This window comes from Arvicanthis niloticus, chromosome 16 (assembly GCF_011762505.2).
Source record: "Arvicanthis niloticus isolate mArvNil1 chromosome 16, mArvNil1.pat.X, whole genome shotgun sequence".
Lineage (NCBI taxonomy): Eukaryota > Metazoa > Chordata > Mammalia > Rodentia > Muridae > Arvicanthis > Arvicanthis niloticus.
In genome coordinates this window covers 24,677,122-24,700,870 of record NC_047673.1, presented here as the reverse complement: position 1 = coordinate 24,700,870, position 23,749 = coordinate 24,677,122, and the positions used below count along the sequence as shown (strand labels likewise).

At 39.6% G+C, this 23,749-nt stretch overlaps 2 protein-coding genes across 11 annotated transcripts in view; one reads left to right on the top strand and one right to left on the bottom strand.

The window, feature by feature from the left end:
- The window catches only part of Purg (purine rich element binding protein G), a 30,778-nt gene extending 24,023 nt beyond the window's left edge, over positions 1-6,755 (bottom strand). The window contains exons 1-3 of one of the 5 annotated variants that reach the window (XM_076914010.1): positions 6,608-6,755; positions 5,469-6,341; positions 3,415-3,630 (exon numbers count right to left, since the gene is read on the bottom strand). In XM_076914010.1, coding sequence (XP_076770125.1) covers positions 3,445-3,630; positions 5,469-6,335 — 1,053 coding nt within the window. In that variant the 5' untranslated portion in view covers positions 6,336-6,341; positions 6,608-6,755 and the 3' untranslated portion in view covers positions 3,415-3,444. Of the gene's footprint in view, positions 1-3,414; positions 6,342-6,607 lie in introns of those variants that run through there. The other 4 variants (XM_076914012.1, XM_076914011.1, XM_034520595.2 and 1 more) reach the window with 4 other exon arrangements.
- A 213-nt stretch (positions 6,756-6,968) lies between these two features.
- Positions 6,969-23,749, top strand: part of Wrn (WRN RecQ like helicase) — a 128,842-nt gene continuing 112,061 nt past the window's right edge. For 3 of the 6 annotated variants that reach the window (XM_034520582.2, XM_076914007.1, XM_076914008.1), the window contains exon 1: positions 7,161-7,337. Coding sequence is in view for 2 of the 6 variants with exons in the window: in XM_076914006.1 (XP_076770121.1) it covers positions 7,106-7,114 (9 nt within the window). In the remaining 4 variants the exon portion in view is untranslated. Of the gene's footprint in view, positions 7,115-7,154; positions 7,338-23,749 lie in introns of those variants that run through there. The other 3 variants (XM_076914006.1, XM_076914005.1, XM_076914009.1) reach the window with 2 other exon arrangements.

Sequence of the window (23,749 nt, the reverse complement as noted above, 5' to 3'; positions counted from 1 at the left end):
CATTCCGTGCAGCTCAGGTGCAGTTACTGTAGCTGAGGAGGACCTTGAGCTTAGCTCCTCCTGCTTCACCTTGGTGTTGACCTGACAAAGGCATGCTTTCCCACACCTCATTTATGTGTATGGGAATCATGTCCGGGGCTTTGTGCATTCTAGGCAAATATTCTTCCAACCAAGCTACATCCTCTGTCCATATGTCTGGTGCTATGGGAATAGTTTTCTCTATTCAAAAATGTTAAAATTTACCACTAAAATAAACTTACATGGCTGAAAAAATCACATCAGATTAAGAACAAAGACTGATTTTTCCCCCATTTTATAAGAAAATAGTAAAAAATTCCCCTAAAGTCTACCTATGTATATTTGATCATATTTTCTTTATGGTAGACTTGCTGTGATCTAAAAAACAATTTTCATAAGATACTGAATTGGGAAATACATTTTTCCTGTACTCCGGTGCTATAGTACTGTAGACTATAGATGGTTATAGCAGAACGCTAATTCCTTATTCCCTTCCTCTGACAGGCTAGCCATTAGCCACAATTTCTCTATGGAAGTCAAGAAATCTTTAAGGAAACTTCAGAAAGATTTTAATGAATCTTATCTGGCAATGCCAAATCTTGTATCTGTACCATTCTGGAGGCACAGAATCAATGTTAACTTCTTTTGACAAAACATCCTGCCAAAGATGTTTGGTGTTTGGTAAAGACAGACTTCAGACTAGGTGGTGACTCACCAAAGCCCTTACCTAAAGTTTGGAAGAGGATTTCATGTTTCAGTCAAAGTTGTTTGGAAGGAAGAAAGAAAAAAGAACTCATTTTCAAATAACCAATTAAAACTCAAATTAAGCCTCATTCATTTAAATATTAAGTAAACTGTAAAATAAATCTCAAGGAATGACAATACATCAGTTTTCAATGGTAGCTGCTGATTAAAGATAAGTATCTGAGATTTTAGTCCAATTTCATCCTCTTCAAACTGTGCAGCTCAGATAAATGTTTATTTTACTGAAAATATTTGCAAAATTACAATATAAATACATGATTAGATTAAGATAGGATGACTATATATGTTTCTTATGTATAGATATAAAATGAATGCAATAAATATAGCACACTCTTGATGAATTGTTAGTACACAGTGTTTTCTCAGTAAAGTACATACGACCTATTATTAAGCAACAATTATTTAGTTTTCAAATATACATCTTCAAATGTGTTCAGGGTAGAAGGATACACAGAATCCCCTAGTTCTCTTTTGAGTTTTTGAAGGTTAATACTTTTGTAGATTTTGAAACATCCTATTTAAGTTTTAGTGACTTATTACGCTCTTTCTATGCCTTACTTGAAACTTTATTTCTTTAGTCTGGTGATTTTTAAAACGTAAGCTAACCATACTTTTGATTCTAGAGCTGTAACATGTACTGTCTTTTTATTAGTAACTTAAACACATATTAACAATGAAACAGAATTATTAAAAAAGTTATCTGACCAGATTCTTCAATTTAATTTTTGGAGTATTATGGGAAGTCTCAAGTAGATATAGTCTGAACTGCAACACTAATCTAGATTAGAAATTGTTTTATATTATTCTAGTCTTTTTTACAAATTCAAAATCTACTTTAAAATTCCTTGTTAAATGAATTGAGATTTGCTTTAAAACCATCTTTTGCCCTTCTCCACTACGCTGCCTTAACGGACACCCGTTACAATAGTTCTAACACAAACATGTGCATGCAAGAGATCGTCCTACAGATTCTAACTACATAGTTACGGAAACACATCCTGCCTGTCGTGTGGCATAAATGTGCATCTTCTATATACAAAAGGTAAAGTGCATTATTAAATTAGTGAACTGACAGATTGTCTGCCTGGACCATATAGCTTTCAAATAGACAAATGTGAAATTCCCCCATTAGAACCAATCATTTCAAGAGGTTCTAAATAGCTTTTCCACCCTGTCATTTATTTTTTTGGCCATGCTCTTTAGTGCAAATAAGCTTGTGTGTGACTCAAGTTTAAGGGACATGGCAGTTTGGGGCTTTAAGAAGGAAAATAACAAAATGTGGCAGAACTTGAATATCTTTATAATACATTGCATCTTTTGCATATAAGCAGCATATTAGCGCTGCTTTTAATTGCTAGGAGCACACTGCCAACTATTGAGGAACCCGTTTCCAGATTTTATACTATTAGCTTATATTATTACAGTTGGAGTCTGTCCACATTATGCTCAATTACTATGTGCAAACATCATCAATGTTTTAGCATTATACAGTGAACTAGTAATTTTGGTTACTAACTTCAATGCTCATTTTTTACTTCTAGCATCCATTTTCCTTAAGAGTTTAATGCCTTCAAGGCAAGGATCCTGTTATTTTGAAGAATACCATGTACACTTGCAGCTCCATTTATGTTACAAATGACAATAAATAAAATTTATATTGCACAGATAAAAATAGTAGCTTATATTTTATAAGATACATGGCAATACACATCCTAAGTCCATATGTTTGAACTGGATCACACTTAATTATGGCTAATGAACTCTTGGGAATTTTAAGTATCAAAAAATCATAGCATCATACCATTTTTCAATGAATATATTAACTATGAAAAGGTAAACAAAGGATTGGTAAGTCTTAGTGCTTCTAGAGTATATTCAATTGCCAGTATATATACATATATATGTTTTTATATATGTATATATATATATATACATATATATGTTTTTATATATGTATATATATATATATACATATATATATATATATATATATATATATATATATATATATATATATATTATCTACCCAATCTGTAGCTTTGAGATGGCAAGAACTTTGAAGTATACATATAAGGTAGAAAATCTGGCTATTTAGCTAGTCCTTTACTTAAATAATTAATATGAAATGAAGCTAATAATATGTATATACAGTGAATTAAATATATTTATCTTCATGTCTGACATAGTATTGTGTGTGTGTGTGTGTGTGTGTGTGTGTGTATACACATATGTGTATACACACTTAAACCTCATCAGGCTAAAAACCAAAAAGAAATCACTTAGTCCTAACGTATATAAATATTTCAAAAGAGGAAGATAAGATTTTAAGAGCGAGTAGATACTCACAGCAATAGTGATCGGGACAATTGAGTAATGGAATATTCACAGCTCCCGTTTGCCGAAATCTGACAGGTTGATTATTATTAATAGGCACTATGATGGGCAGCAATAACAATCAGTAGTACAGTAATTCAAGTGCACACCACTCCTTCATATACCCCAAACTACACCCTATCAAGCCTACAGAGTTACGTTATCTTACAGTTAGGACTGTTTAAAAGTCCTTGCTACTTTTACAGTCTCAACACCCACCATGTGCTATTAACGCTAGTACTAACATTTTCTTCTAACCTTCAGTTGGTCCATGGTGATCCAGATGGTTCACAATGGTAGTGAACTGAGGGAGATTCCATCATAGTACTTGGAGAAATGTGAAACAGAGTCTGCAACCAACATCAGTATGTATGTCTGGGTTACTAGTTGCTTGGTCTTAACAAAAGCCAATGAACTTAATCTTAATTCGTCCCATGGTTTCCTCAGTGACCTTAATGTGTTTACAGGAAAATTCTGGAGGGAAAATTGTTCAAAGCAATTGTGAATTACTTAGAGCATATCAGATAAGAGCCACATCTGACCTCAGACCTTGGAGCCCGCTCTCACCCATGAGAACTGTATCTGGGGAGCTGAAGTCAGTGTCTGTCTCTTAAATATGATCACACGGACTCATTGTGGAGCCGTCACTGATCCCATACAAAACACAATTTCGTTTAGAATAAGATGTAGCCCAACAGATGAAATTTCATTCAGTTAATAAGGGACGTGGTGGGTGTACATACTATACCCACTTGTTTAAAAATTGCTGAGTGTCTCAAAATTCAGGTGGCACTTTCTGGACAGTGATTTTTAATACAGGCAAGCACAATGGATACGTCTTGTGTAGACCAAACCTCTTTAAGAATCTTAAGGAGCATCTTGGAAAATGCCTGAATTTTCCTTTTAAATGTTTATAACCAATACTGTTTCCAAATATTACATTTCCCAGACTGCAATTTTGTATTTGAATTCAAAATGCTCTTTTTTGTTTTGTTTTCTCAGCAAAAAAAAAAAAAAAAAAAAAAGAAGAAGTTTTTCTTCTGGAGTTAAAGTCAGGTTTCTATTGTAAGTTTGAGATGGTTTTAAGGGCAGTCAATGTAGGAGCCCTACTAAAATACATCAGTAGACGTATTTTACACCAGTCACCAGGTGCAGCAACTATGCATGAATGGGAAAGCATAAAACACACTTTGAAAGTTCATGACAGCTTTTAGGGGGAAAAAAAAAAAAGGATTCTAAACTATCACGAATGGCTAACACATCAAAATTTCCATAACAAAGCCACTGGGTGAAGCCCCCCTCTCAACAGTGACATAAGCATCATTTCTGTACCTTTAGAAAGGCAATAAAATATTTAGAATAGGAAACAGAAGATTAGCTCCCAGTTAGCTAAGAATAATGAATTAAAAAACACTTCCATGGCTTTGATATGGCAACTGAAACTGTAGGGTTACCACAAAATTTGAAATTATGTAACACTGTATATAGTAACTGTTAAGAAATATGACATTGTACTTTAAAGGTCTAATTATCTAATAAGATTTGTATTTTAGTGGTACTAGTTAATATTCAGTTACCTAATGAGCAATATATTCCAATGAGCTATATACTAGTACTTTCATAAAGAAATCTACTAAACTCCAGGCCAATTTGTTTCTGTGGTAACTGTCCTACAGGTAAACCTAGCAACTTTTTAACAAAGTATGAACTTTTAACAACCTATGGGACTTTCTTTGGGGGTGGGATTTGATAAATAGAAATTCACACTTTCGTATTTAAGTCTATGCATCATTTTCAAGATTCTGTCATATAGTGCAATGTAAATCTTAGTTATCGTGATTAAAGGTCAGAATGTCACACTTTGTGCCGATCTGCATACTTCAATAGTCTGGAGCAGTTGAAGCAGCTAAACTATTTGGCTCTGGGGAGGTTGGAATTCCCATGAGAATTATAGTGATCTATGCATAACATAACATGAGAATCAGACTCCTTTAAGTATAAACTATTAGAGGTATTACTAATAACAAAGGGCCCAAAAGAGGAGAAACTTCTTCAAATGGTCATGGTTATGGATCAGTACGTTTAGCCAATTACTGATTTCTAAACTTTGCCTGCTGGAGTTCAATTTCACGCTAGTCCAGGCATTCTCGTTCTTCACCACTGGCCCGGCGCCCATCCATTCTCTTTTCTTTATGGCTGTTGCAAATTTTCCTCATCTCTTCTTCATACTTGATAAAATTCTCCCCAAACCTTGTCCAAGCTTTGAATGGAACAGTAATAGTATTACGGTAAGGCGGCCTCACCTCACTTACCTTCAGGAAAATTCCATATTTATTAGAGCCCACATCAAAGTAGAACCTTTTATTGTCCACTCTGAAAGAGGTCCCCTCTGGGAGTTCAAGTGGGTCGTCGTCTCCACACCTTCGTTCTTCTATGTCTCCTTCGCCATAGTCTTCGATCAGCTGAACCAAGGCATCACGAAATTCAATCATACCTTGCGCTGGGAGGACAATAGTCTGTTCCTGGCCCAAACTGTGGCCAAAATAACCTATCATGCCAGTGCCCCGCATCATGGTTTGTCTAATCCTTAGGAAGCGACCTCGTTGATTCTCCTTTAGGTCCAGGTAGTATTTCCTATTGTCCCTCTCTATATAGTCCGTTTTGAGGACACTGTGAGGATGCTCTTCTGACCCCACTGACACCGGTGGGGAGGGTGCAGAGTGCTTCTGCCGCCTCCTGGAGGCTTGCTCTTTGCTCTGGCCATGCTCTTGCCTGTGGCCTTTCAGGCCCAGGTGGGCATAGTGCTCGATGAAGTCGCCTAGACAGTCCTTCAGCTCTGCTGCTACTGACAGGGAGAGGGTCAGTTTACTCTTTCTGATATTGTCCTGCCGGCCTCTCCCTATCCAGACTTCAGCTATCTTTAGGAAGCGGCCCCGGGAGCTTTGCTTCACGTCTAGGTAAAACCTCTTTTTCTGGATGTCCACTCGTTTGGAGGCCAGCTCCTGGATTTCGGATGCGCCCCCAGACTGATTAGGGGTTGCTGACGCGGAGTAGTGGGGGTAGTGAGAATGCTGGGCCTGGGGATAGAGTCTAGTCTTGCTTAGGCCAGAGCCCCCTACATTCTTGCCTCCGCGGCCACGGCCGCCGCCGCCGCCTCCCCTTCGCCTGGCTCTTTCCATCTTCAGCTGCAAGTGACAAACAGACACACGGGGTGGGATGGGGGAGGGGTGTTGAGAACAATCGCAGACGCCCCTGGGTCCGCACTGCCCCCGCTGCCGCCGCCCGGAACCCCCACTCTGGCCCGGCTCTCGCGCTCCGGCCTCGGCCGGCTCTGCACCGCGCACGCAGCATCCCTCGGCCGCCCCGGGCCTCCCGTTCCGATTCCCGTATGCAGCCAGCCGCCCAGCTCGGGCTCGGCAGCCCCGGGGGTCCCCAGCCAGCCGACACTCACATCATCTCCGTCACCGATGCCCTTCACGACCACCGCCGCCGCCGCCAGCTCTCGGCCCCTCCGCCGCAGCCGCCGCCCCCCGCCTCCTTCCCCGCCGCCGCCGCGCGCTCTGCCCCCCGCCGGAGCAGCGGGGCAGGGGCATCGCCTGCGGCGCCCACCGCCGCCGCCGCGCCTCCTGCGGCCGCTGCCTGGATTCGGGCACCGGCCCGACGCCGCGGGGAGGGCGGGAGGGAGGCGGGGAGCTGCCGGAGGGGCCGGGCTTCGGACCCCGCCTCCCCAACCGCGCTAGCGGAAAGAGGGGGGCTCGGGCTCAGCCTCCGGGCGCGCCCTGACGGCAGCCCAGCTCGCGGGGACCCGGCGTGCGTGAGAGCCGGCTGGAGAGGTGGCGGGAGCGTTGTGACTTGCCGCGGCTCACTGGCACCTGCGTTGAGACTACACTTCCCAGCGTGCCCAGCGGCCCGTCAGCTTTGAGCATGCGCGCTGTGCGGGTCGACAGGGATGGCTGCGGTGGGTGGGTGGGAGGGCGGCGGGGCTGGGAGAGGTTGGGCGGGGCCGCGGGCGGAGTGCAGGGAAGGGCAGTCTCCAGACCAGAAGTGTATCTAGGTGCCAGTTGATATAAAGTTAGTAAAGGTGAGGCCTCGCCCGATGCCTGGGTTGTGGGCTGTGGTTTTCAGCCCTTCATAAATCATCCTGCTGAAGGAGAAGACCCGTAGATCTGGCTCTTTCCAGGGTAACGTGTCTTCCCCGCTTTTGCTTTCCCCCTCTGCGTACCCTAGGCTATATTTACGCTTCTTAGACGCTTGTCCCTCTCGACCACGGGGCTTTCTCCTGGGGTTGTGTTGGGGAGATTCTTGGAAAGGGAGCCTTGTCTCCTTTCTCCTTCAGATCCCCTGGAAAGGGGCCTCTGAGCCACAGGCCTCCTCTGGTCCCCTCAGCTAGTTGGCTTTCCCTCCTCTTCCGCCCCAGCTGCTTTTTATAGTGAGTGCTCTTAGAGTCACGCTTGCACTGGTAACTGAGGCAGGGGAAGCAACAGGCTTCCCACGATTGAGCAAATTGTTTTGGATCTCTTAAGGTCAAGTCATTGTACCAATGAGCAATTTGTTTTGTTGAATGTGACTCGTTCTTTCATAGATCTGATATGTAAAAACCTGGAGAGCAAAAATATCTTTTAGGATGCCAATCCAGAGTTCCCAAATAACAATAATTTAGGCTTTAGTTTTCCTTTGGCTTTGTTGAGAAGGGATTTCTCTTCTGTAGCCCCTCTTTTAGCCCACGCTGTGTCAAGATAATACGGCCTACCCTGTCATGCCTCCCTGATCTTTTATTAGAGATTGTATGCAACGCCTGCGGTTTATAGGGCAGTTTGGTACTTGATGTCGTTGAATACTAGTCTTCCCCTCGGTTGGCATCCTCTTGCATTGAGGATGGAACCCTGGACTGGGACTGCTTATCTGCTTGATACAGCGCTCGCTCTCCTATTGACTGGCATCCCAGCTCTATGAATTCAGCATATAATTGTTGAGTGCTGCTGAAGGCACCAGAGATAACAAAATGAATAAAACAGAGAAAGTTTACCCTTTTTGAGCTTAAAATTTAGCGGAAAGAGACATGCAAAATGCCAAGTGCAGTATTGTCTAAGTGAAAATGAAAGAGGGCCAGTGGGGGTTAGGAGGTATAATTTCCCAGTGGGTCCTCACTGTGAAGGAAGTGAGAGATCACTTTGTGTGCAAGGGGAAAGAAAGTGCAAACCTGAAGGAGGCTGCCTGTAGTAAGAACAACCCAGAAAGGCCCTTAAGGTAGAGAAAAGGAGCCTGCTTGTAGAGACCAGAGAGATTGTGCAGGATTCATTGACTACGTTAGAAATCTGGTGTGTCATTCTGAAGAGTTGGGAAGGTCTTGGCGAGTTGTCAGGGAAACACACACACACACATACACACACACGCACACACACTATAATTTGCCAGTTTAATAATTTTAAGTACAGTTCAGTGATAATAAATTATGCTCTATATGTGCAAATGTCGCCACTGTCCACTTCTATAATGTTCTTTGTTGTTGATTTGGGTTCTTGTTTGCCTGCTTTTGGATGCTGGGCATTGCCCATGCTAAATACCTATTATTGGTATCAGGCTCCTAACCCAGTGACGTCACATCCTAGCCCTATTTCCAGAAATTGCTCTTCATCCTAAGCAGAAACTCTATAACCATAGAGTAATAACTCTATGGCCTCCTCTTCCCAGGCCCCAGTAATCTGTAGTATATCACTTATGAATCTATCCATTTCAGGTACTTCATGTACATAGAACCATAAATATCTGTCCTTTTGTACCTCACAGCCGTGGCTCAGTGTGTTTTCAGGGTCCATCTATGCTGTGGTTTATAACTGAACTTAATTTCCACTTTACGGATGAATTAATGAATGAATAGTTCATCATGTCTATGTGGAATATTTTGCTTATCCTTTGTACTATTAATAGGTTGGTTTCTCCTTTGTTTATGGTGAATACTGCTGCCCTGAATGTTGTCATGTATATCTGTGACGCTGTTTTAATTTTTTTTTTTTTTTGACATTTATCTGTATATGGGACTTTCTGGCTTCCATGATAAGCTTTTTGAGTAACTGCCGAACTTTCCCACAGTGGTAATGCACAAGTGTCTTCGTTTCCCCAGAAACGAAGTGTCAAATAAGTGTCAAAACTTATTCCCCTGGTTTTTTTTTTTTTTTTTTTTTTTTTTTTTTTTTATCCCTTCTTATCGTAGTCCTCCTAGAGGGTGACATGGGTAGTAACTTATTGTTGTTTTGGGTTGCATTTGTATTTGGGTTTTGGTTAATGACTCATGCCAGTGAGCAGCTTTCCATGTATTTAATGGCCGCTCTTCACTGGGAAAGAATGTAATACCGTCCTTTGCCTATTTTCAAATTTGAGTTTTTAATTTGTTTAGCTGTTGGAGTTCTTCATTTGAACATGAAACTGTCATCATATATATATATATATATATATATATATATTTCAAATAATCTATCTTTTTTTTTTTTTTTTTTTTTTACTTTTTTGGGGGATGCTGAGATAGGCTTTTTGGTATGTAGCTCAAGCTATCCTTGAATTCAAGATCCTCCTGCCTTTGCTCACCAAATGCTGGGACAATAGGCATGTTCTATGTTGGAACTTATTCACTTTTTGACAATGTTTCACACAGTGTGAAATTTTGATGATGTTCAGTTTATTATCTATATATGTTAATACATTAAATTTATTACTATTTCCAAAGGCATGCATTGTTTTCATCCTATTCTCTGCTAATTTTATTTTAAACCCCCCCTTTAAAAAAAAAAGGTTTAGCTCTTATATTTGAGTTAATCTTAGATTCAGTTTGAGTTAAGGGTTCAACTTCATTTTTTTACATGTGGAAAAGTAACTTACAGTAAACAAGTCATTTTTATTTAAACCTGCTCGGTTACATTTATTTTTAGATATTTTATTAATTTAAGTGCTATTGTAAATGCTGTTGCTTTCTTTCGGATGATTCGCTTTGGTACATTAAAAAGAGCTGACACTGCTGTGTTGACCTTGTACTCTGCAGCTCTGCTGAGTGTTTTGGTTAGGGTTAGAAGCTTCCTCATCAGTTTCCTCAGGTTTTTACACGCGGGGTTGTGCTGTCCGTTAAGATAGAAATAGTTTTTTACTTCCTTTTAGTTTAGCATCTGTATTAGCCATGGTTCTCAACCTTACTAACACTGCGGCCCTTTAATATAGTCCCTCATATTGTGGTGACCCCCAACCATAAAATTATTTTTGTTGCTACTTCATAACTGTAATCTTGCTACTGCTATGAATCATAATGTATATCCGAGTATGCAGATGGTCTTAGGCCACCCCTATGAAGGGTTGTTCAACTCCCAAAGGGAGTTGAGAACCACTGTCTAGAGTAAAAGAACCAATAGAGTGAATCTATATTAAACAAGGACTCATTAGATTGGCCTATATGCTACAGCCTGGGTATTTCTCCAATGGCAGTTTTACTGTAGAGGCGGAGAACTCTGTAGCTGCTCAGAGCAGGAAACTGCGTATTTCAGCAGACTCAACCTAGTGCTGCAGCCCCGGGTGATTCTTGGAGAGCCAACGGTCTTCAGTCTGTATTGAAACTCCAAAGAAGCTTCAGCTATCAGTGAGGGAATGTTACAGCAGTTAACTTAGCACCAGCAGGACACATGAACTTTCAGTGTAGATAACCATGTCAACAGGACAAATGAACTCACCAGCAAGACTTGAAGGTGATGAAGCAAGAGGTGAAGCTCCCCCCCAACCCCCATCCCAGATTTTCCTTTATCTGGCTCCCACCAGAAGGTGCCACCTATAGTTAGGTTGGGTCTTCCCACTTCAAATAACCTGACGGAGAAAATACCTTATAGATGTGCACAGTGCTTTATCTCTTGGTTGATTCCAGATCCTGTCAAGTTGACAATAAAGATTAACTATCACAGGTGCCCCTTAAATTCTCTGTCTAGAACTTTCAAAAGTAGCAGTGGTAAAAATGGGTATCTTTAAGGAAAAAGTTGTTTTGTTTGGTGTTTTCTGCAGGGTCAGTATAATTGCTGTTTTGCTATAATTGTTGAAGAAATTACCTTTTGTTATTGTTCTATACATTTTTAAAATCATGAAAAATTGTTAAATTTTATCAAGTAAGTTTTCTGTGTAAATATAGATAAGCCTGTTGTTTTTTTTCCTATTATATTTCTAACATGAGTTATCATATTGGCCATTTTTTCTTGCGTTGAATCATCCTTGTATTCCTGGGGTTAAATTTTACTTGGTCATGTTATTTAATCCTTACATTTAAACAGGACCACTCTGGCTACTGTTTTGAGTTGAGACTGTCAGGATGTCCATCAGCTATATAGGTACAGCTAGGCACGTTGGTGTTTGTATTCCCAGTCCTTGGATTGAGGCAGGAGGACTGTGGAAAGTCCAAGGCTCATGAGTAGTATACAGGAATACTAGACTAGCCAGGGCTACACAGCAACATACTGTCTCAAATCAACAACAAAAACAAAAAAGAAAACAATCACTCCCCACCTTCCCAAAATTCTCTGGATTAAACTAAGACTGTCACCATGAAGGCAAGGATGGGAAGGAGGATTTACTCAAAGTAGGGTTGCTGTTGGTATAATTTCTGGTCTGAGCCTGAATCTGAGGTCAAGGAGGGGGGGTCCTCTTCCCCTCTTCTCCTTCCTAGAATGTGTTGGTATGGAACCCAGGGCTTCACATGTGCCAGGGGATCTACCACTGAGGCTAGATCCCCAGTACTGCTCTTGAGCAAATGTCTGGGTTCCGCATGCCAGTGAAACCCAGCCAATTCCAAATGAAATCAGTTGTTACAGTAGAATACATGGGCACAGTAAGATGATTCATTTCAGACTGAGAACTTGTGGCAGCTGGAAGCAAGGTCATCAGCTGAGGATGAAGGTGGCAAAGGAGGTGCGATAGGCTTAAGGAAGAAGGGAAAGTTATAAAATTGTCATCCTAGGTCGGGAGGGTAGTAAGTAGGTAAAGGGAAAAGTGTAGATTGCTAGGAAGTACAAATGACTCCCTTAGTGTCAGATTTAAAGGGGAGACCAGTCAGCTCAGGTGAACCTCTGATGCAGCAGCTATCATGGAGGCAGGAGTGATGGGGGGGAACTTCCTTTACTTCAGTTAGGGTTAGTATTCAGTGGAGAAATAAAACCAAGAAGGGCCATGAAGCTAAGGGAGTATGCAAGAGACTAGTTAACACTCTGGATGCAAGAGACTAGTTAACACTCTGGAACTTCAGCTGGTCAGCAAGGCAAGGAGATGGGAATGATGGACCGTGTCTGTGTCTTTACACTGAGGAGGCTGAGACAGGAGGATCACCATAAGCTTGAGGTCATCCTGGGCAACAGAGTGAGCTCCAGGCCAACCTGGGCTACAGAGTGAGATTCTGTCTCCAAAACCATATATATATATATATATATATATATATATACATATATATGTATATATATATATATATATACATATACATATATATGTATATATATATATACATACATATATATGTATGTATATATATATGTGTGTGTGTATATATACATATATATGTGTGTACATATATATATGTACACACATACACACATATATATGTTAAACACACATACACATATACACATATATATGTATGTTAAAAACTACCCAGGGGTGTGGACAGTGAAAACTATTGAATTGCAGGAGATAGTGGGTCAAAAGATTGTTGGAGTTGAACTTCTTACAGCGAATAAGCTTGAGGAGTAGGGGTGTTGGCTACAGAGTGGGATATATAGCATTTAGAGTGTGGGCTATCTCAGTTCCTGGTAATAACAAGAATTTGAGAAAAGGTACTGAAAATCAGAAGACATTATCTTTTTTGGAGGTTTGGCAACACAGGTTGTGGACAAGGAGACAGGAGAAGATGGTAGACTGTAATCAAAAATGGCTGTGACACTGATGGTGACAATCATGAATCCCAGATATATTATGAGGAAAATCCTCTTGCAGAAAAGCCAAAGTACTCTGTGACCTTGTAACTTCATATCTAGGGGCTTACTCTATGGAAATAAGGGTTAAAGATACCCATGTACGGAAGGAAGTGCACAGAACGATGTTTGTAGTGAAAAATTTGAGCAACCTGTCATTAGAGAAGAGCCAAGTGCCGGGCGGTGGTGGTGCACGCCTTTAATCCCAGCACTTGGGAGGCAGAGGCAGGCAGATTTCTGAGTTCGAGGCCAGCCTGGTCTACAAAGTGAGTTCCAGGACAGCCAGGACTACACAGAGAAACCCTGTCTCGAAAAAAAAAAAAAAAAAAAAGAAAAAAGAAAAAAAAGAGAAGAGTCGTGATGGCTGAAGAAAAGAGCTCTAGACAGATGTTTAGATCAGGGCTACTAGGGCCGGGGGTGCAGCTCAATGGCAGAGCATGTGCTTAGCATGCAGAAAGCCAAAGGGTTGTACAGCACAATGTATAAAAACAGATGGCTGTAAGCTATTATTTCATCTTATTAACAAGAAGACTTTCAGTGGAAAACCCAGAGTCAAGCTGACTTCAGCCATAGCAGGTTATTTGTTGACCTCTTTTGTGACGCTTCCTGAGGCAGAGTGGCCTGCAGACATTTGGGCTTTGACTATCTTTCTGACCTTGTTTTATGGCCTACTATGAGACCATCTTCATGGTGGTTACCTTTAGGGTAGAAAGATGGCAGCCTGTGTCAACCTTGAATGTACGGGTCTTCCTTTACATCTAGCCAGAAGTAGAAGTGTCCTTTCTCTTAGTGTGGAAGTAGAATCCTAGGAATTGTTGCTGTTGGACTCCTTGGGAACCAGGAATTGTAGCCAGAGGATGGTGGGCCAGAGAACCAGGAACTGGCTTATATTTCTTATCCCTGAACTGATCATCATGAATAATTCCTGTTGGCCTCAGTTAGGTTTTACTTCTGATACTGCTGATGAGGTCAGTTCTAACCAGAAGGTTTTAGTGCTAATGCATTTAGGTTAGGGAAGGCTAAATTTAGGAGAGTGTAATGCTATTAAAATGTACTGTGGGCCCATTGCCTTCGTTCTTAATATGCATGCACATATGTATTTACTTTTTGTGATGCTGGGATTGAATCCAGACCCCATGTAAGCTAGGCAAGCACTCTCTCACAGAGACCCCTAGTGCTGAGATAACCAGCCTCGGTTTCGTTCTGTCATTCTTATTTACTTTTTTGTTTTTTGAAACTAAAATCTTATGAGATATTTGTTCTTGGCATGCCAATTTGAAAAGTTATAAAGCACTGTTTATTACTCGTCATTACTGATTTGAAAGAAAGATGTAGCCAGGCAGTGGTGGCGCACGCCTTTAATTCCAGCACTTGGGAGGCAGAGGCAGGCAGATTTCTGAGTTCGAGGCCAACCTGGTCTACAGAGTGAGTTTCAGGACAGCCAGGGCTACACAGAGAAACTCTGTCTCGAAAAACAAAAAAAAAAAAAAAAAAAAAAAAAAAAAAAAAAAAAAAAAAAAAAAAAAAAAAAAGAAAGAAAGAAAGAAAGAAAAAAAAAGAAAGAAAGGAAGGAAGGAAGGAAGAAAGATGTAGACAGGGGTTGGGGTGGGAGAAGGAACAAAAATACAAGAGAGAAAACATCGTGCTTGATGAGAAACAAGTGATGGAGTGTTGGAACAGGCCCCCAAGGGCACCTCTTAAACTAATATAGATTCTCCTGGCTTGTTCTTTGCATTTAAGTATATATTCAGACTTCTGTGTCTGTGGGTTTCATGTTTCCACATTTAACTGAGGATTCAGAAATATCAGATAAGTTTTGTGTGTGTACATATGTGTGTGCATGCATGTGTGTGCGTGTGTGTGTCTATAATAAATCACTTTCTCTCACACTATTTTCTCATCAGCACGACAGTATAACAACTACATAACACATTGTTATGTCTGAGAAGTTCAGTGGTGTTTTAATGTATACAGGAAGATGTGTGTATGTTATATGCAAACACTACACCCTATTTAAAAAGAGACTTAAACTTATGTATTCAACTTGGTCTCTGAGGTGGCAGCTGGGGAGGTGGAGGGTGTGCTTAGGTCACATAGTCAGTACTTTCTGAGTTCTCAGAGACAAGAAAGTACAGAATTTTAGTTTATCTTACAATTAAATGGTAGGTACCATTGACAGCTTTTCTTGTTTCACCTAGTTTGTATCTTAGAGAGCCTGTTAATACACAGAGGTCCATTTTATTCTTTTCTTCACTACTCAGTATTCAATGTCACAGGCTTGCCACGATTTGACTATTAATTTACCATAGTAATTACTTCAGTAGCTTTGCTCTTATAAACTGTGCAATGAACATTGTTTGTTTTGGGGCACGCGTGCCTGTATTTTCATATGAATGTGTAATTGCTAACCCGAAAGTTTGGCTGTTTAACATTTTGATGGCGACTACAGAACATTTTTCAAGGTGGTGGGGCTAGCACTTGCTGTCCTGAAAATTGCCTTTAAAAATTAAACTTTTAAAAGTTTTGCCAATATTAGTATATCAAAATTATAGCTGGTTTTGTTGGCTTCATTTATTGCATAACTTGTTCTTTCTCAAAGATTAGGAATGCCTCTTTAATTACGTGTCAAGTTTTTCTATTTATCTGGATCTATTATTTAAGGTACACAGCATAATGTGTTGATGCACACCCGCATAGCGAAATGACTGCTGTCGTTAAGGAGATGAACGCCATGGCCTTCCTTCCATAGGACAGGTTTTTCTTTTGTTTTGTGAGAGCGCTCATTTTACTGTTAGTAACACTTCAGTATGTGGTGCAGTATGACTAACTGGAATCCTCAATGCTGTACGTCAGATCTCTAGACCTACTATTCCCACATAGCTCTAAGAATAGACCTTTGGTCTGGGAACGTGGCTTAGAGCATAAAGCGCTCGCTGTCCAAGTGTGCAGATGAGTTCGATTTCCCAGAATCCACACACTAGCCAGTCAAGATCCTGTGGTCCATCATGCCAGAGCTCTAACGGGAGCTGAAGGAGGACATCTCCAGCAGCCTCCAGACCAGCCTGGTGTACGCAGGGGTGGATGATGAAAGACTTTCTCTCAAGGTAGACCAGGGCCTACCTCCGTAGGAGGCACCAGCGTTCTCCGTCAGCCCCCATATACTCTTTTCTCCCCCCGCCCCCGCCCGTTTTTTGACCTTGTCCATTCATCCTCTGACGGCCTCTCATGCTGTTCCATATTTGGCGGTTGTGAGTACTGCTGCCGCACCCATGGGAGCAGATGGAGCAGGTGTAGCTCCTGGGTGCCCATTTCATTTCTTTTCTGGTGTATCCAGCAGGGAGAGTTTAGAACAATGTGGTTTATTTGTTTGTTTGTTTATTATTTATTTATTATTTCAGTGCCTGGCAAGTGCTCTACCACTAAGCTTGCTCTCTTTGTAAGTGGATGCCCCGTTTCTCCAGTGCCACGTACTGAAGAGACTGTTGGACTTTTCTTCTGGTCCAGCAGTGCTGAATTTTAGTCCAATGCAAGGCTTTCTGGCCTTAAGTTAAACACCAATGGCATTTAGTGTTTAACTTAAGTTAACATTAGTTTCTGACATTGCTGATGAGTCATTTTGTTTTTTAGTTATTTTTCTTTTTTAAAGTTTTGAATCATTTCTCCAGTGCTGGGGTTGGAGCCTAGGGTCTTGTGCATCCTCTACAGGTGTTCTACCATAGAGCTTCATCCTCAAACCATATTTTGTTGTCGTTGTTTTTGTTTTTTTGAGATAAGGAAACCATCACTTTATATCATTTTCTTAAAAGAGAAGATTATTAGTTTTAGAAATATTCTTAGACATCTCAAAAATTTCCCTCGTGTCTGATTGGATTTGAGTCTTGTATTTTGTTCTTAAAGCAAATTCAGGATATAGTTTTGGTTTTAGGCCTGAGTTTCAGGGTCATTGTGGCAAGGGGAATGGAGATTACCTATAGGCTGATTGGGTCCACTATAGGAACTGGCTTATCATTATCTGAATTAAATTTATTAGTGTGATAAAGAGAGTCTAGTGCAGAAGAGAGGCTGCCTAGGCAACCATGAATGCCCACTTAAGAATGAGTCCTATAAAATTTCATCTCAGCCTTTATGAAGGAAGAGTAATAAACAGAAGGAGAAAAGGAGACACCTAAGCAAGTTTTAAATGGACTTACTTGAAAACTTTCTCTGCTGTCTCCCAGTCTATAAGGGCTGATTTTAGCTGACTTGCTAAAGCTACTCACAGAACAGAGGAAATTCATTAAAAATAATGAATTATTTAGGTGGTCAGTGAAATTCAGTTATAAAGCACCGCGCTGTGCCACGGATTCAGTTCAGGTCATGTTATCCTCCTGGTTTATGAGCAGCATGGCTCACCATGACACAGCAGAGAGGAGGAGGGGAGAGGGAGAGGAGAGAGCTTTCCCTTTTTCTCTGATGCTGGTGCTGTAGTTTCGTCACCTTGTATTTTGTTGATTTACATCTGTACCTTATACCAGTTGGCCCTTATTAATCAAAACTGTATTTTCCATAATAGTTGACAGGAAAATTTATTAGGTACCTAAAAGAAATGGGCATCTCAAAATCATCTTATTACAACTCAGGATTGCCTTGACTTATTGTAGTTGTAGGTGGTTTTATTTAGATTTTCTGTATTTTTTTTTCTCTTTTTTAAAAAAATTTGGGCTGTTTGGAGGGAAATTTGAACTTATCAAGGAGTTCCCAATGGAGGAGTTAGAGGACTGAGGAGCTGAAGGGGTTTATAGGCCCCATGGGGAGAGCAACAATACCAACCAATCAGAGCTCCCAGGGTCTAAATCAGCATCCTGGGAGCACATCGGGAGGGACCCCAGCTGTGTAAGGGAGGATGGCTTTGTGGGACATAGATGGGAGGGGAGGTTCTTGGTGAAGGCGAGGTGCCCTAGTTTGGGGGAATTAGAGGGCAGGGAGGGGAGAGTGGGTGGATGGGTGGGGCATACCCTCATAGAAGCAGGATGAGGGGGGAATGGGGTAGGGGGTGTGGGGGGAATGGGGGAAGGGGATAACATTTGAAATGTAAATAAATAAAATATTCCCCCCTCAAAAAAAAAAAAAAGACTAGCAAAAATCCATAATAGGTTAGTGAGTCTTAAAAATCTATTTAATTAAGGAATTTAATAAAAACTTTGTTATAGATTTCTTGGTTACCCTGTTTTCCACATTCCCTTCTCATTTCTGTTTATACATCTTTAAAATAATCTATAGGTTATGCTAGTAAGTATAGCTAACATGTATAATTACAGTTTCTGAAACTATCTAAATATAATAGATTAAAAGAAATCAAGATCAGATTTTTTTTTAATCTTTAATTTTGTTTTTATTTTATGTATGAGTGCTCTACATATACACCTGTGTACCAGAAGAGGGCATTAGATCTCATTACAGATGGTTGTGAGCCACTATGTGGGTACTGGGAATTGAACTCAGGACCTCTGGAAGAGCAGTCAGTGCTCTTAACCTCCGAGCCATCTCTCCAGCCCAAGATCAGATATTTTTGTTTATATTTTTAAAATCAGATTATAATGTGCTAGATATTATTGAAACATATTTGAATAAATGGAGTTTTTGTTGACCCTTGGCTCATATCTCTTTCATCCCTCTCTCTGCCTTTCTTCCCTCCCTCTAGACATGTTTCCTCTCTCATTCCATGTGAGTCCTTGTCTGCTTTCCGCCCTTCCTTATTACCCTCTCATGGTCCCTGTTCTAGACTGTTGGGCTTGACCCCACTTATACCTGTTTACACATGGACATCTGTTTATTCAGGCTACAATCTATCTGTATGTGAGGAAGAACATGTGGCTTTGCATTTCTGAGTTTGGGTCATCCGACTTCCAGGTCCATCTATTTTTCAGGCAAATTTTGTGATTTCTGCTTTCTTCACTAAACTCAAAAATGTAAAAAAGGTTGTTACGTTTAAAACACATGTTTGTGTTTGTACTTGTACATGAGCGTGGAGACCAGGGTCAGTGGCCTAAGATTTGCTGATTAGACTAGGCTGTGCTGACTGGCCACCAAGATCCAGGGATCCTCCTGTGTCCTATGACTTTTTTTTTTTTTAAATCAAAATTTTTATTAGAAGTTGCTTTGCAGTAAAAATAAGTTAATCATGTTGGTGAAATCCAAACTGTTTAGCCCAAATTAGGATCCTTGATAACCAACCATTTAATGCTAGAACCATTAAATTGTTTTGGTTTTATGATTCTATGTGCCAGATTATCCTTACTATGACTTACCTAGTCTTATAAATCTACCAGTCACTGAAATTCCTTTTTGGGGGGCGGGGTGTTATTTCTTTTCTGTATGCATGAACAGTTGGATGAGAATACAAAAATAATTCAGATTGTAGTTGGAAACTTCTAAATATAGTTTGTGTGCAGTTCCACAGCAAGAGAATAGATTCCTACTAAAACACAGTACTCTGACTCAGGGTCAGTAGATAAAAATGAAGTATGGGGCAAATAAGTCTTCATTTCTTATTTGTTTGAATTCATCATTTAGAAGACTGTTCAATCTATAAGCACTTTTGTGGTTAACTTCATGAAAAAAAATATATTCATTGCTTATTTTATCTGGATTTGGTATCTCTATATTGTTTTTATCTTTTTACTAGCATGTATTAATTGTGTATAAAAATAGGTTTCAGTAGGACCAGCATATTAATTATTACATGTATTCCACACATGTACTATAATGTGTCTGGCCACACACCATCAGTGACTTTTACTGTTACCATTCTACTCTTGTTCTCTCCTGTCCCAAATAGTCCTTTTTTACTTTCCTGTCCCTCTTCTTCTCTTCTAGAGTCTGCATATAAGAAAAAACACACAATATTTGCCTTTTTTGAGTTTAACACCATGGTACTGTATTCTATTCATTTTTGCTGCAAATGATATGCTTTTTTTTTTTTTTTTTTACTTTTTAAATGTTGAATTATACTTTGTTATATGTATATATAGATCCCTGTGCTCGTTAGTTTCTTTGCTGTTTTGATAGAAGGTCTCACTATGTAGTCCTTGACTGGCCCAGAATCACTGTATAGACCAGGCTGGCCTTGAACTCATAGAGATCTAACCTCTCTTCTAAGTGCGGGATTAAAAGGCACACTCCACCACACATATATTATATGCCTGAAGAGAATGTTGGATCTCTTAGAATTTGAGTTAAAGATGATTGTGAAGCCAGCATGTAGATGCTGGGAACTGAACCCAGGTCCTTAAGAATAGAAAGTGATGAACTTAACTGAACCATTCATTGCTATGGTTCCAAGTTTTTGTCAACTTGACACAAACTCTAGTCACCTGGGAAGAGGGTATCTTAGTTGAGGAATTGTTCCTATCAGACTGGCCTATGAGTAAGTCTGTGGAATATTTTCTTGATTAACGATTGATGTGGGAAGGTCTAGTTCACTGTATGTTGCCGCCCCTGGTCATGTGGTCTTCTGGTGTATAAGGAAGCAGGCTGAGCAAGCCAGGAGAAACAAGGCAATAGGTAACATTCCTTCATGGTCTCTTTTGGGGTTCCTGACTTTAGGGTCTTGCCTTGGCTTCCTTTGATATGGACTGTAACCTATAAGACAAATAAACCTCTCAGGTTGATTTTGGTCAGTGTTTTATCACAGTAATAGAGAAAGTAGGAACACTACGTTTTCTTTATCCATTTATTTGTTTATAGGTATCTACAGTGATCCCATAACTTAACTTGGCTATTGTGAATAGTGCAGTGATACATATAAGTGTGTAGTCTATTACATGCTGACTTTCATTCCTTCAGGAATGTATTCAGGAATGGTAGGGCTAGATAATATATTAGTTTTATTTATTAGAGTATTAATAAATCTGTTCTATAGATTAGTTCATATATTAGTTTGTTTAAGGGACCTGTAGACTGTTTTCTCATAGTAGCTGCACTAATTTACATCTTCTCTAATTTCAGTGACCTATTGTTCATTTAAAAAATATTGTTTATTGTCCATGTGCTTGTATAGTTTTTATAGCTTGTTTTGCTATTGAGTTGTAGTTTTCTTTTATTATCTCAATTATTTCAGTTGTTTTGCTATTTGTTTACACAAATTTGGGGTCTAAAATGTGATTTATTTTATTGGTAGCGACTTGGGCTGTTTCCTTAGCTGTTGGTTTAAATATTCTATAGATCTCTGTTCAGTTAGTCTATGCTTCAATTTCACTGAAATGTCTTTGCTGATTATTATCTATTAATGAGAGTGGGGTATTGAAGTTATACAATCTAGATCTGGATTTATGTGTGTGTATTTTGTGAGATGGATGTATCAGTGTGCCATGTATATACATTTAGAGTTGCTCTATTTTCTTGGTGAACTTCTTTCTATGTTACTATGTACTGACCTTCTTTATGCCTTTTAATTTTGACTTGAAGTCTGCTTTGTCAGATACAAGTATAACAGTTTCTGTTTGACTTTCTTTCTGTTTGCTTAGAATAACATTTCTCCATCCTTGCACTTATTTAAGTCTCTGTATATATTTGCTAGTGAGATGAGTTTCTTGCAGACAGCAAACAGTTGGATTTGTTTTCCCTCAGTGCTGAAGATCAAATTCAGGACATTATGTATGGATGACAGACACTCTGTTTACTGCTTTTTTTTTGTTGTTGTTGATTATACATGTTTTAGAGAGCTAAGATTGTGTTAGAGTTATTATTGAAAGTAAAGCTCTCCATTTTTCCTATTAGACACTTATTTGTTTACTGTGTTAATGTTTTATTCTTCCCTAATTTATTTTTATTTATTTATTTAAATTTTCTGAGCTTTTGTGCTTGTACATGTTTTTCCTCTTTTTGTATGTTGTATTTCTTATCTTTGCATTGCTGGCATAATTATGTTAGTTTGTGCATATAATTGAAGGTGTTTTTTTTCTCCTTTTATTTTGAAGAATACTTTTGATGGTTATAGTAATCTTTCAGGGCTTGAAATATATCAGTCTGTGATCTTCTAGCCTTAGGGTTTCTGCTGAGAATTCAATGTCATTCTCATAGATTTGTCTTTGTAAACAACTTGATACTTTCCCCATTCATCTTCATTATTCCTTCTATTGTCTTTACTCTTGACAGTGTAACTGTCATGTTTCTGGTTGTATATATTTGTGGTTCTATATCCCCCTTATACTTGAATGTCTACTTCTTTTTTTAATTTGCGGAGTTTTTTGTTGTAATTTTATTTAATAGGTTTTATGTCTTTGTTTCTTCTTTTATACACCAGATTTGATCTCTTGATAGTAGTATGTAATCATGCTTGATTATTACTTTTTAAAATTGTTATCTGAATGTAAAAATTATTTAGTTATTTTCAATTTTTAATCTTTCTTCTGCTTTATACAAGTCTATTTGTAGTACATTTAGTTGTTTACTTGCAGTTTTTACTTGGTGAACTTTTTATTTTCAAGATTTTTTCCTTCTTCAGATTTTCTCTTTGCTGTTTTTTTGTACATATTGCCAAATTTCTAAGTCTTGAATTGACTTCTTTATTTTAGTCATGCATTCATTTAGCCCTGTAATCATTGATGATTTTAGAACTAGTATTTTAAGTCATCATGTATTTCCATATCTATTAGTGTAGTTATTACAGAATTAGGACTTTTTGGAGGAGCTATATTCCTTGCTTTTTCATATTTTTTGTGTAACTGTATCGCTCTGGGTTTTAAATAGTGGCTGTCACTGAAGACCCCCAAACTCGGGAGACCCTCACTCAAGTCTCGGGAAGTCACGGCCACCCAAAAACTCGCAAGACACCCTACCTGGATGCAGTCAGCAAAGGCTTTATTAGGGAGAGTTGGCCAGCCAACGGTCAATTCGTTTGCCCACGCAGGAGCCGAATTGACAAAGATCGACTGGCTGAGGGGCTTTTTAAAGGGGAAAACCACAAACCAGGGGAGTGAGGAGGGGGTGAGGGGTTGCTAAGGAAATATAACATAAAAATAGCGAAGAATTCCAGAGGAATCCAACCTAAGTGAATCAGGGTCATGTGGAAAACACTCTGTATACTCATTCTTCTCAAAAATGTGGTCTTGCCCTGTCACTTGCTCAACTATTTCTCAGTTGTTGCCCTGTCTTTGTCGTTACTAGTTTCTCACCCCACCTAGATGACTTGCATTTTTCCTTGTGGTCAGGAATGTGTTTTCCTGCTTTGGGCCTTCCCCTCCCACAGGTGGGTTCTCTTCCCTGAGGCTTGAGGAATGTTAATTGAGCAAGTGTCCTCTGACTCAGGGATAATGTACTCCTCCCGGAATGTATCCTGGGGCAGTGAAGGCCTAAAATCTTACATTCAGTTCCGCTTTCTTGGAACTAGTGAACCTGCATTCTTTTGCTCAGGTGTAGGGGTCATAAAAACTTTCTATATTTTTTATGCCCTTTAAAGAAAAATCTAAAAAAAAGCCTGTATATATTTTATAAAATGGTCTTTATAATTTTTCACTCTACATCACTTAATGAGCAACCTTCTCTGCACTTGCATGTTGAGAGCTGTTCAGAGAGGAGAAAACGAACCACAACAGCAACAACACAAAAGCAAAAAAGATGTAGAAATGCAATGA